The sequence below is a fragment of the Apiospora kogelbergensis genome, assembly GCF_038363985.1.
Source record: "Apiospora kogelbergensis strain CBS 113332 chromosome Unknown utg000012l_segment0_segment0, whole genome shotgun sequence".
NCBI lineage: Eukaryota > Fungi > Ascomycota > Sordariomycetes > Amphisphaeriales > Apiosporaceae > Apiospora > Apiospora kogelbergensis.
Genome location: NW_027117429.1, coordinates 1,032,512 through 1,046,454, shown reverse-complemented (window position 1 = coordinate 1,046,454; position 13,943 = coordinate 1,032,512). Strand labels below are relative to the sequence as shown.

At 52.2% G+C, this 13,943-nt stretch overlaps 2 protein-coding genes across 2 annotated transcripts; both read right to left on the bottom strand.

Moving 5' to 3' along the window:
* Positions 1-8,667: 8,667 nt before the first annotated feature.
* On the bottom strand, positions 8,668-8,865 carry PG998_014717 (uncharacterized protein; the record flags this gene model as incomplete). Its single annotated transcript, XM_066881533.1, has 1 exon — positions 8,668-8,865. The coding sequence occupies one exon, from the start codon at positions 8,863-8,865 to the stop codon at positions 8,668-8,670; it is 198 nt and encodes a 65-aa protein (XP_066723664.1).
* A 1,415-nt stretch (positions 8,866-10,280) lies between these two features.
* Positions 10,281-11,152, bottom strand: PG998_014716 (uncharacterized protein; the record flags this gene model as incomplete). The annotated part of the gene is made up of 2 exons (XM_066881532.1): positions 10,281-10,341; positions 10,395-11,152. The coding sequence occupies 2 exons, from the start codon at positions 11,150-11,152 to the stop codon at positions 10,281-10,283; spliced, it is 819 nt and encodes a 272-aa protein (XP_066723663.1).
* Between the last annotated feature and the right edge of the window lie 2,791 nt (positions 11,153-13,943).

Here is a 13,943-nt window from a genome sequence, read left to right as displayed (position 1 = left end):
AAACAAGGAAACCTCGGACGAACATGATGATATTGTCTCTTTCACGCTGCTCAAAACAAACGAAGACCAGGATACTTTGCGTCGTCATGCAGCATCCTTGTGTGGCGTTGGCGAGGATGATATTGAAGATTTATTTCCCTGCACACCATTACAGGAAGGTCTTCTCGCCATGACTTCAAAACGCTCAGGGGCATACACCGGCCGCAACATCCTGGAACTTGGCTCCTCCATTGACCTTGTCACATTCAAAGCCGCCTGGAGAAATGTCTGCTTGGTCATACCTGTCTTACGAACCCGCATCATCGATCTACCCGGCCAAGGGTTAGTACAAGCAGTCATACAAGATCGAGAATGTTTGACAGAAGTGGAGTCCTTGGATGATTACCTCCGGAAGGAACAAGCCGACCCCATTTGCTTAGGGTCTCGTCTCATGAGATGCGCCGTTTTTGAGGACCTCGTTTCTGGGAGTGGCCGTAGGCGTCTCTACTTTGCACTGACCATGCACCATTCCATATACGATGGTTTAACCATGCCATTAATCTTGGAGACACTGGAGAGTTTCTACAATGGTACAACCCCTCTCCGACCTTACCCCTTCCAGGCATTCGTCAAGTACATCAATGATCTAGACCAAACTACTTCAATCGGGTTTTGGGAGTCTCAGTTTGCCGGACTTGAGGCGGCACAGTTCCCAAGCCTACCGACGTCCACTTATGAGCCTAAGGTAGACTCCACATTGGCACATATAATCGAAGATGTAACCTGGCGCGCAGATATTATCACACCATCCACCACCTTACGCACCGTTTTGGCTCTTTTAAGCTCACATTACTCCAATTCCACCGATGTCGTTTTCGGGACGGTCGTCAATGGCCGCAAGGCCCCTGTTAGAAGTATAGAAAGGATCGCAGGTCCAACGATAGCTACAGTACCGATAAGAGTCAGGTTGGATAGCGGGGCAGCTATTCTCAAGATATTGGTTGCGGTGCAGAGACAGGCCACCGAAATGATACCGCACGAACAGGTCGGACTGTCGGCTATAAGTCAAATCAATGCCGAGGCGCAACAAGCATGCCAGTTTCAGACACTTTTGGTGATCCAGCCTCCGGAGCAGAACATCAATACTACAGGTCTATTTGTGGCTGAAGCACAGCGTGGCAGATCTGAGAGCAACGCCTTCGACTCTTACGCCCTGACTCTGGTTTGCACGTCCAAAGGGGGCCATTTGGCACTAGATTTCCGTTTCGATTCCCACATCATCAACCGGGACACGGTCGGTAGAATGGCACACCACTTCCAGTATTTGCTAAAAGGCCTATGCTCCTTTGACCTCGACGATACGCTCTTCGGCAATGTCATCCCAACAACGAACAGGGACTTAGATCAGATTTGGAAGTGGAACTCGGTTATTTTCGAGAGCATTGATAGCTGTGTTCATGATCTCATCACTGAGGCTGCCAAGTCTGATCCCAGTGCCACGGCGGTCTCTGCTTGGGATGGCGAGTTGACATACGGTCGTCTAGATCGTATCTCGGCCGTGATGGCAAGTTACCTGGTCGACCTTGGAGTCAAGCGGAACACAGTCGTCCCATTGTGCTTCGAGAAGTCCATGTATGTTCCAATTGCCGTTCTTAGTGTCCTCAAAGCCGGAGCTGCTGTGCTTCCCCTTGACTCGACACTACCAGAATCACGACTCAAGGTTATTGTGCAACAGGTGGACCCCCGGGTCATTCTGTGTTCGGCGATGAACGAGACCCTCGCATCCAAACTGGCCGGATCTGAAGCGAAGATACTAGTATTAGGCCCACATTCAGATGTGGTGCCATGTTCCGCGAGCGGGTTGGATCATGACGAGGCTACGAAACTCCCACATGTTGATCCGTCAGATCTCCTTTATGCCGTATTTACAAGTGGAACCACAGGGACGCCGAAAGGCTGCCTAGTCGAGCACCGGCATTTCACCAGTGCCATGGTCTATCAACAGCAAGTAACTCAGCCTCTAAACAGCAGCTCCCGCTTATTCGACTTTGCATCATACTCGTTCGACGCAGCTTTACTGGAAATGCTACGCGCTCTGATGGCAGGCGCCACGTTTTGTATTCCGAGCGAGCTAGAACGGGAAGGCGACCTAGAGAACAGCATCAAACGATTCCGTATCACGGATATGTTCTTGACAACTCCTATAGCACGCCTGCTGGATCCGAAACAAATATCGACCATGCAAAATGTGTTTATCGGGGGTGAGTCAGTCACAAGTGACGATGTCGCTCGGTGGACGCCACATGCCAATGTCTATGTTGTTTACGGGCCTTCCGAATGTACCCCAATCACGCTATGGTACAAGGTCCCGAACTCCAACATCCCATCTCCACCACCCATTGGCAGGGGTGCGGGCGTCTCAACTTGGATTGTCAATCCCGAGTCCAGCGAGCGGCTGGTTCCTGTGGGTTCTATTGGAGAGTTATATCTGGAGGGACCGCTCGTTGGTTGCGGCTACATAGGCGATAAAGAGAATACATCTGCTTCGTTTATTGAGAGCCCAACCTGGTTGCAGAAAGGAAGTGCGGATGGTAGTATCGCTGGGAGAAACGGCCGAATATACAAGACTGGAGACCTTGTGCGGTACAATACGTCTGATGGTACCCTCAGCTTTATTGGAAGAAAGGATACCCAGATCAAACTCCGAGGACAGAGAATTGAGCTGGGTGAAGTTGAGAAACACATTCGCCAATATCTTACTGATAGGACCGTGGCCTCTGAGGTGGCGGTGGAAGTTGTTGTGCCAGCTGTGACGGGAAGGGCGGCGCTTGTCGCGTTTGTCCAAGTCTTGCCTACCGCTTTACCTGGATTCGACACATTTCTTACCGATATTGAAGCAACTCTGAACGAGCGCCTGCCCAGGTATATGGCCCCGAGCATATATATACCTCTTGAGTCCATCCCCTTGACGGCCAGTGGCAAAATAGATCGAAGCTGCCTCCGTCAGGTAGGCGCCAACCTGACGCTGGAACAACTGGATGGCGGTGATAGCGGGCAAGATAGCAAGACTCCAGCTACGAGGTCGGAGTTACGACTACGGGAACTTTGGGCAATCGTGTTACAAGTTCCAACCGACAAGATTCGCGCAGATAGTAGTTTCTTGCGCCTCGGTGGAGATTCCATCACAGCCATGCGTCTTACGGCCTTCGCCCGCACACATGGCATATCCCTGGCTGTGCCTGACATTCTCCAAAAGCCCAAACTATCTGAGATGGCTGAGGCAATGGTGAATTTGGAGCCTTGTACTAATCAGCAGAACATCCGAGTTCCGGCCTTCTCGCTTCTGAAGAACACCGCCAAAAAGGATGCCGTCAGTGCCATAGCAGTGCAGTGCAACGTCAATGCCTCTCAAATCCAGGATGCATTCCCGTGCACGGGAGTGTAAAAGTCCCTCCTCTCCATGACGGCAAAGTCCGACAATTCCTACATCGCCAGGTTCATGTTACGGCTCAAGAAGGACGTTGATATAGCACGCTTCCAGAAGGCTTGGGAGGACGTTAGTCACACCACCGCGCCCATTCTTCGGTACAGGATTGTCGACCTCGCCTCAGAAGGCCTGGTCCAGGTACAAATCGACGAATCACTTGAGTGGGATATGTGTAACTCTGTCAAAACATACCTTGAACGTGACCAGCACCGATCCATGGGGCTCGGTGAGCGCCTCAATCGACTGGCGCTCGTGGACGATGAAGCAAATGGCGGAGTGCCTTGCTGTATTCTAACCCAGCACCACGCCATTTACGATGGCTACTCAATGGACCTACTCCTCAGCGAAGTAGCCAGGGCCTATGCCAACAGCGTCGACAATAGCCCCGTGGCACCTTTCCAAGCCTTCATCAAGCATGTCGTGGACGTGAACCAAGAAGAGGCAAGGCTGTTCTGGCGCAATCAGTTTGCACACTCTGAAGCAGTGCCATTCCCATCTTTGCCAAGCGAGGATTATCGACCGAAAGCTAACAGCACGGTCCAACGGCATATTGACGGATTCACTTGGCCGAGGAGAGATGCCACGACCTCTACCAGTAAGCAATCTATCCGTATCCAAGCTCACACTTCGAGTTTCTACTAACCTGCTTACCTTATAGTTATAAGAGCAGCCTGGGCGATCTTAATGGCCCGATACACAGGCAACGATGACGTGGTCTTTGGAGCCATGGTCACTGGTCGCCAAGGCACTCTGCCTGGCATCGATCGCATGATTGCACCGTTGATCAACGCGGTGCCTGTGCGTGTCAAGTTCGACTCCAAACAAAGTGTGTATGAGCTTCTCCACGATGTGCAGACCCAATCGATATCGATGATCCCCTACGAGCACACCGAACTCTTGGATATCCGGCGTCTTGGCGGAGGTGCCGAGCTCGGCAGCCGTTTTAATACTTTGCTAGTGATACAACCGGCAAGCGAGAAGGACTACGTGAACAAGAGCCAGGATGGGCCATTCCAAATGCCGCCTGAAACCTTGTCGAGTCAGGATGGGCTGGACGACTTCAACCCCAACGCCGTTATGGTCATGTGCCAGCTGGCAAGCGACAACAGCATCGACCTAGAGATAAGTTTTGATTCCAAAGTTATTGATTTGGTCCAGATGGAACGCATCGCCGCCCAGTTCTCGCACACCCTACGCCAGATTTGTATTCCCACAAACCAGAAAGTGGAGGATATCGAAACCATCAGTGCTCAAGACCTGGCGGAGCTCTGGAAATGGAACGCCAAAGTGCCCGAGGCTATATCAGCATGTGCGCATGACTTGATTGGCGAGACAATGAAGCGGTATCCCCAAGATCCCGCAATTCATGCCTGGGATGGCAGGCTGTCTTATGCAGAGCTCGATGAGCTCTCCCACAACCTAGCGCTCCACCTGGCGTCTCTCGGAGCAGGGCCGGGAACAATCGTCCCCTTGTGCTTCGAAAAGTCTGTGTGGTATCCTGTGGCAGCTTTGGCGGTAATGAGGGCTGGCGCGGCTTGTCTAGCCATGGACTCCACACAGCCGGAGGCGCGTCTCAAGTCCATTGTCCAACAGGTCGACGCGAAGCTAGTCCTTTCATCTGCTAGCAACAACTCGTTGGCGAGCCGCCTCTCCGACGCCCAAGTGGTTATTGTCGACAGGCAGCAGATTCTAGAATCACATTCTACCGATCTATCGGGAAGTATAGGTCTTCCCAAAGTTTGCCCATCAGATGTGCTGTACATTGTCTTCACCAGCGGATCGACAGGGGTACCCAAAGGCATCGTGACGACTCACCAGAACTTCGCCTCTGCAGCAACTCACCAAGCGGAGGTTCTGCATATAGGCCAAGGAACACGCGTGTTTGATTTTGTCTCCTACATTTTCGACGTCTCTTGGTCTAACCACTTACAAACTCTCATCTCAGGTGGCTGCCTCTGCATTCCCTCCGAGTCAGACCGCAGAAACAACATCGCTGACGCTTTCAACCGCATGAGCTGCGACTACACCTACTTTACCCCTTCGGTCGCCCGCTCGCTGGAACCCTCGACAATGCCGGGACTTCAAACCTTGGCCATGGGTGGCGAGCCCATTCAGAATAAGGAAGTGGCCCGATGGACGCAGGCCAAAACCATCATCGGAATCTATGGACCGGCGGAGTGCGCCCAGGCTCTTTCCTTTACGTATCTACGCCCGGAGATACGGAATAACCACATCGGTCATTCCTATGGCGCGATTTCTTGGCTGGTTCAACCTGGCTGTTCGAATCGTCTCGCGGCTATCGGCACTGTTGCTGAGTTGGCCATCGAGGGCCCCACGGTTAGCAAGGGTTACTTTGGTGACTCTACAAAAACCAATGCTGCCTATATACAGAATCCACCATGGCTCGCGCGCGGTATGGAGGAACACCCCGGTCGCCATGGCACACTTTACATGACGGGCGATCTTCTTCGCTACAACTCTGACGGGTCTCTAAACTTCGTCGGTCGCAAGGACGGCCTAGTCAAGCTTCGGGGCCAGCGCATTGAGTTGGCCGAGGTTGAGTACCATGTCGGTTCCTGCCTCCGAGGCCCAAGTCTCTGTGGCGGTATCGCTGCCGAGATCATCATGCCACAGAACAGCAACAATCCCATTCTTGCGGTGTTCCTGAGTCTTTCTAAAGAGGGAGAGACGCGCGAGGAAGCTCATGCCAAGCTAACCCAAGCGCTGGAAGATCTAGTGCAGTTGCCAGATCGTGTACCCCAATAGTAAGTTGACCCACACCATGACCTTCACCCATAGTTCTGCATCTTATCTCCGATGAAACAATAATAATATGGACCACCCAAACAGCATGCTCCCGGGGGCCTATATCGAGATCGAAAAGATCCCCATGACCACCACCAACAAAACCGATCGCCGGGCACTGCGGGAAATCGGGAGCGCCAAGACTCTCGAAGACCTGGCCGAGTTGCAGTCCCATGGTAAACAGCGTCGCATGCCCAGCACTAACATGGAACTACGACTTCAAAGTCTCTGGTCCTCCGTTCTCCAGATAGACCAGGCGAGTATCAACGCTGAAAGTAACTTCCTCCGGATAGGCGGCGAGTCCATTGCCGCCATGCGGCTGGTTGCCGCAGCACGTCGAACAAGGCTGTTAGTGACCGTCGCAGACATCTTCAAGGCCCCACGGCTATCCGATTTGGCACATTTGGTTAAGGAGGCCAGTAGCCAGAGAGATGAGAGACAGTTGCAGCCGACGCCATTCTCCTTGCTGGAAACTAGCGATTCTAATGACTTCCTGGAACAATGTATAGCTCCGTTGCTCGAAGGAGGGCTGAAGTCCGTAAAGGATGTAATCCCTTGCACGGATTTCCAGGAACAGTCCATAATGGATGCGCTACGGGACCCGCCCGGCAGGTATCCTCAATGGATCTTTGATTTGCCTACCGACGTGGGCTTTTCCAGGCTGGAGCAGGCTTGTAGGAGACTTTTCAACCACTTCGATATCCTACACACGGTCTTTGTGCAAGCCAAGGGACGGTTCTGGCAAGTGTTACTCCCAGATCTCAAGCCGATATACGACGTGGTTGACGCTGGAGACGAACCTATGAAGACTTTGATTGATTCCATCTGCGAGGAAGACATCAAGCGGCCTCGAGTGCTGGGTCGCTCCTTCATCCGATTTATCGTTGTTCAACATGCATCAGGAAAGCACAAGCTGATCCTCAGAATATCCCATGCCCAATTCGATGGCTTCAGTTGGGGCTCGGTCCTTGACACGCTGTGGTCTATCTACCAACAAGACTTGTCATTGCCTGTCAGTCCCAGCTTCACTCAATACATTACGTACAGCGAGAAGAGACGAGAAGAAAGTCAGCAATACTGGCGGACGAGGCTGCATGGATCCCCGACTCCAAGCTGGAATGCGAACATCCGCACCCCGGACGAACTCGCTCTACTTGAAAACCGCCTAACCATGAAGGAAACGATACAGATGTCGAGCAACAGCGATCTTCACCAGAGCCGGAATTACGATGGTGTATCCATGGCCACCGTGTTCCACGCCGCTTGCGCCCTAGTTCTATCACGTCAATTCCAGCGACAAGAGATTGTGTTCGGTCGATTGGTCACGGGTCGTTCCATGCTGCCCGAATATCTTCAGAATGTCGTGGGGCCAACAATGACAGAGATTCCCATCAGAATCACGGTCGAGGCAGACGACACGGTCGCTACGATAGCACTCCGGCTGCAATCCCAATTTATTCAGGACTCAGCCCACGAGTCTATTGGCATGGTCCAGGTTATTAGAAACTGCACTGACTGGCCGGGAGAACTGAAAGATTTCGGTTGGCGGACGGCTTATCAGCAGCAGGAGGACATCGATTTCACATTTCTGGGGCACCCCAGCAACCTTGCCTCCTACGAGAGAGCCATGCCCCCACGTACACGACCCGAGATATACGCTACACCAACTAAGGACGGTAGGCTGGAGTTGGCGTTTGAAGGCAACAAAAGCCTCATTTCCGAGGATGTTGTAAAGCAGATCTTAGCAGGATTTCATGATGCTCTAAACTAGGTAAATATTCATTCGATCAGTGGCATGCACTATCAGCCCTACCAATAGGGGCTGCTACTAGCTGTGCAAGCAATAAATCAATTAAGCGAGGTCGGTTAGTCACCACTCTCGTGTGCTCTACCTTGTTAACTCCGGGAGCTTGCCAGATGGGGGATATCCCAAGCAGTCGACGCAGAGTATTTAGGTGTTGGTATGGTGAAGGAGTGTATTGTTGAAATGTCTTGGTCTTCCTCTTTTTGAAGGTTAACTACAGTCTGTCACGGCCATCGAATTCCTAGCGCAATGGCTGGCTATATCGACTCTATGGACAAATATTCCAGCCAAAAGAGAAAGCAGAAATAAAGCTATCGTGGGCTGGTTTGAACTAAATAGACTCTGTGGCGCTATGGTTCCGTGGCTTTCCGTTGTGGCTTGCACCGGCAATCGCCGATATCTAGTCCCTCGCTCGTCATGCAGTCAATTTCTTCATACACCACGTCGGAAGTGGACAACGTAGCTATAGAAGAAGAATTTAGATACATCTGGAGTTTGGTAGGTTCGTAGAGGTAACGATGTCGACAGCCGACGTCTCGGAGAATGGCTTGCCTGTGTCCCAAGTCTCGACTCAGGCTAACTCGTCGTTGCGTTAGCGCAGCAGTATGCGAGCACGCTCCACAGGCGACGTGGCCGACCACGAGTGGAACGCCGATTGCGCTGACTTGATGGCGGCTTCAACGGCGCTCGGCGACGAGGTATGGATGGTGTAGACCGGCTCTGCCGCCGACGGGTTGAAGGACTTGAAGGAGACGGGGGAGTCTACGGACGGCTGCGGCTTCCCCTGCATAAAATGTGTGGCGGTCCTTTTCACGGAGCACCATCTTCTCGGACTTTGAATTGGCTGTCTCAGGTCTTACTTTGGGTCACCGATAGGATGCCGAAGGGGAAAAGGCAACGGCTTAGGTAGTTGGAGTGGGTGAGTATGTAGTCAGCAGTTCTGGGTAATAGGAATATCTAATTGAAAGGCTGGGAAAGTAAATGAATTGGATGAGTCGCGAAGGGAAAGAGGGCAGATTGGCTGGATACTATGGGCTGGAGGCTGCTACACCAAGTACGTATGTGACAAGGACAGTAAGGGCTTGGTTCTGATTCAGCTAATAATTCAACATTGCAGAATCTGTCCAGTACCCTGTCCAGCTCCATTGGTGCCCGACGCACTGTGGCATCCGGGGCAACGAGATTGCCGACAAGCTAGCGAAGAAGGGGCTTCTGAGGCCACACCCACGACACGACCGGCAAGACCAGCTCGTATCCCTCAGCTGGCTGAAGAGCCAGATCCACCTAAAGGTGAAAGAAAGATGGAAGCAGCTGTGGGACCTCGAAGAACAGAATGAAGACCATGGCCGGCGTGCCCACGGCCTGGGGAAGCAGTACCGATTGTTGACTAGAAAGACGCCAAAGTTTGCAATGAAGCCCTTCGACTACTCTGGATTTCCTCGGAGTGTCACGTCCGCGTATATCCAGCTACGCACAGGCATAGGACACATAGCAACGTACCTACGTCTCAGGGAAAACCGACTCAGACGTCTGTAGGTATTGCGCCAGAACGAGGCAGACGACAACGCATCTCCTCCTCTACTATCGGCACTTCAGCAGACAGCGAATGCAGCTACGGAGGCAGCTTATGGGACTCCCTCTCACGACTAGGGTTCTTTTCACTACCATGCGTGGGAGGGGAGCTCTGCTCTCGTTTCTACGGGAAACAAAGCTTCCCTTTTGCTAAGTTCACCGAACAGGCTGTGCATGGACAGCAAGTTGAGCGATGGAATTTCTGGATTTTACTCTCCTGGGTTTGAAGGAGTAAGCCCTCATCAGGGCTAGGTTTGTCATAATGTCTGTCATAGATAGATAGCTGCATACGGACAATAAACTTGATTCAAAAAAAAAAAAAAAAAGCTCGGGTATATTTAGTCAGTGCACCTGGTCCCAACCGCCATCTATTTCACTGTTGTCCTCCTACCATCTCTCTGTTAACACGGGTCAATCGTGGCATCTTCATTAACCATAAACGGCTACGATGTCACCACCGACAACATCACCATTTTAATTAATTCGCTATCTGCGCTGCCGTTTTCTCACTGCATACCACCTCTTCCGCGTGCATGTAATGAGTGGCCCCCGGTGACGTCTGCCAGCACCAAATTTCGCAAATCTAGGCCTCAAAATGGGTACGGTAATTTCGTTCTACACTGGCGGACGTCATCAGCTGGTATCCACGGACTCAGGCGCGCATCCTCCAGCACATCGGGCTGCCTGTAGAGGCCTACCCGCAGGATCGGCCTGATTACGTCAATTGGGTCTTTAACTAAAATATACCTGACTTCGGAGCAGTTGGGAAACCTCCTCAGTTCATGCGGGTTGTAGAGCTGACCCTCTTCCATCCAAGGCTCGCTACATCCAAAACCCTCTCCCCCTATCAAGAGGGCACGCGTGACCTGGGATGCCACGCGCTCGACATATTCGGCCTCGGAGAAGGCGGGTGTAAGGAGGCTGTCCCCTTCGCTTGCTTGATAACCTTCGCCATCTTCTTCATGCACAGTGTAAAGACTTTTGTAGTATTGCGTTCCGTAGAGCTGTGTGTAGCTTCGGGACGGAGACACGAAAGTGTCGCACTGCGAATTCAGGTACAGCGCAGCACCACCCGAGGCCGAGGCCAAACTTGTGGACTGTTGACCAAGTCCCTGGAAAGCCATTATTGCCACACCGACTCGCCGTGACTGGATGCAGGATGCGATAGCCTCGTTACTCGGGTAAAGAGGGCTTCGCATCCTGTTGCGCCCACCACTGCCGCTGCCCTGGCTAGGTGTAGCGAGTTGCAGACTGAGGGTTTTGTATAGCGGGCATACGGGCAGCCGGAGGGAGTAGAAGGCGAGGGCGCACTGCCGGCTCTCAACTGAAACGGAGAGGAGGGGAGAAATGAGACCGGCGTGGGGCAGAATGTGAGTACGCGCGTTGGGTGCATCGGGAAAATAGGTGACGACCAGGCGTGTATTCGACTCATTTACCAGAGCCTCCTTCCAAACCTGGATGCGGAGCTCGCTAGGTAAAGAAGATAATGAGGATGAATAAGACATAATTGCTAAGTTATGCTATGTTCTCTGTAGGGCTTATAACTTCCTTTGTAACGTATAATGGGTTTCTAGAAGCCGGGTAATAGTCCTGTTAAATATAAAAGAAGAGAAGTAGAACCATCGCAGTTTCAAGGTGGTCATTAGCAATCTGAAACATACCCGGAAGTTAATAAACCGGGGCCGACGATTAATCGAATAGAGTTACAAAGTTGACCACAGTTCTTATGAAACGTCAATTTATTAATAGCCTAAAAGAGTACTGGTGCGACACTGCACACCGGTAAGCAGGGATACGAATCACAAGGTCTCCATCCACAGAGCACCGAGCGCGTGAGGGAAAGCGATTCCGCCGTGGATTACGAACCCCCTTAGCATTCAATAAGGCACGAAGCCAAAAACAACTCCCAGGTGCTGTTTGTGCTGGACACGTTCTTGATTGGTTGTTTCTTCGGTCTCTATGCTGGTCGTTGACTGAACCAGTACAAATTAGCACATGTGGGGCCGGTCGGAACACCTTCGGCCAAGTTCCCCCAATGTACTTCTGTCTGACATATCTATCTTGTAGGAGAACGCCTTAGGGAGCCCAAAGGGCGACGGGTACCCGTCGCTCTACCCTTTTAGGACAAGCGCCACCGATAGCGGACACACCGAACGCTACTGAATATACTCTCCACTAAAGATAGCGCGTCGTGTCTGAAACTGCTTCAAGTCTATTACGCCACAATAATGGACGCTTTATCAAGCAGGGCACCATCAAAATGGGGTAATTCTGCCTTGTGTTGGCTTCAGTACCAAACTAATCGCTACCGAAAATGGTGGGTTGGTGCGCGGCTTATACATAAGAGCCGCAGTTGCCTTACAGATCGTGAAGAGCGATTCCCCCATCGCCACTCTGTTGTTTTCCACCATATTTGATCTCTTCATGTCACCAAGCATTCTAGCCATGAATTATCTACCGTGACTCGTTGAGCAGGCTACCACGACTTCTCAATTTGTAGGGGTGTCCTCTCGTTGGTGAGATGGGTAGCGGAAGCCCTGTCGTTCAGCAGGGAACAGCAAGGAACAGCAAGGAGCCTGCGCAGTGGATACATACATCATGCCTTGAAGAGCAACATCAACAACAGCAGCAGGCAGACAGGTGAGGCAGCGAGAAAAGATGGTTCGGTGTCGGCTGAGCGCAGGTGCCCAACACGAGCTCCATGTCTGGACGGGACCATCCATAGCCACTATCACTGGTCACGTAATGATACTGGATTGGGCTACCTGTTTCCAAGTCCTCCCTTTCACTAGATCAGCATTGGAGCGATCATGTTGTTGCTTTTTCCTTTGGGGGCTTACGTTGCCTCAGTACTCTCACCGAAACCTAGGATCCGCAGAAACTCGATTAGATGGAAAGTACCAAGCGACCTGGGATGCGGCTATTGTGGTATGCCTAGATCGCCTAACACTTCCTTCCAGAAGGCAACCACAAGGCAAATGTTTGGGCGTCAGACGGTTTCATGGCATTCCCAGCGATTTAGCGCGGTTCCGCCGCCCCGCTGCTTTCATTCTTGATGGCATCCTAGTCACATGTACGCTGACATGGCGCATGGCGCGCTATATGACCCGATGGATGACCTGGCGCGAAGTGGACCGAACATGATCCGCACCTGGAGTTGGTCGGTGCAACAGTGCGATGGGATCGATCTCCTCGACCCGCCACGATCGACCACGACCCCTGATTGCTCTCTGGGCCTCTCCAGCCACGACGTGGTCCAGAGACGGACAATGCGCAACGGTGGCAATACTGTTTGGACCAGTCCCGCCCCACGACTTTCCAGGGACCACCGTGGAGAGACGTACTCCGGCACAGAATCTTGTTCGGTGTGCACGCCCAACGCCAGTTTCAGGGGCAGGGCTAACAAACTCAAGCTCGGCACAATATAGGTACTTACTAGTTATGTCATGTCGACTTTTTCCAGCTTTCGTGTTTACCATGCTCAAGTTGATTGACTGCCACCGTCAGAGGGCCATCACTCGAAGTCGTCCGGAGCGGTCCATCTGAATCGAATGACCTTGGCGGAGGTCAGACTTGGGAGACGACGGCTGTCTCTGTAGCCTGTAGCCTCTGTAGTCGCTTGGTGGCTCATAGCCGTGACCGAGCCACCATGAGCGAATACTACTCACTGCTTCGTACCATCTCATCGTCGGTGTCGTCTCTACCTACCATGCCAGGAACAGCGGGCCTTCCTAGAAGTCAGTATCTACCGTGGCAGCTAGAAGCGACCTAGCATGTCGCGAAGACCCTGAGGGTTGAATCCGCATCCGCTTGGCCTGAATCCGCCCACTCGGCCAGAAAAGCTGAACGGGAGCCGACAGTCGCATAGGTTTGACAAAGGCTTTTTTCTTGCTTGGGCTAGTTCAGTCCTTACGACATACCCAACGTTCGAGGGCAGCCGAAACGCATCTGGCCGTACTCGTACGCAGTCCGGGAGTAGCTCGGGGTCACTGTACGCCGAATCCCCCGTGCTGCTGTTCTGGTTCGTACTTCCCCGTATCTCTGGGCAAAGCACACTCGTTTTGCACCGTTTCCTGATGATGCTACCGAAAGCTACTCCGATATTCCAGGCTTCGTACCTCGAGGTCCAGTAACCAGAAGTGACCAGCGCAATACAGTACAGTACCCAACCTGCCCTGCCATTTATGGGTTGATCATGTTGCGAAGCTACCGATTTCTCGATTAGGAAGTGCTTCTTGGCAGCCGGTCTAACCATGTTGCGTCAAATCCCATGCTGGCGTAGTTATGGTCCCGTAC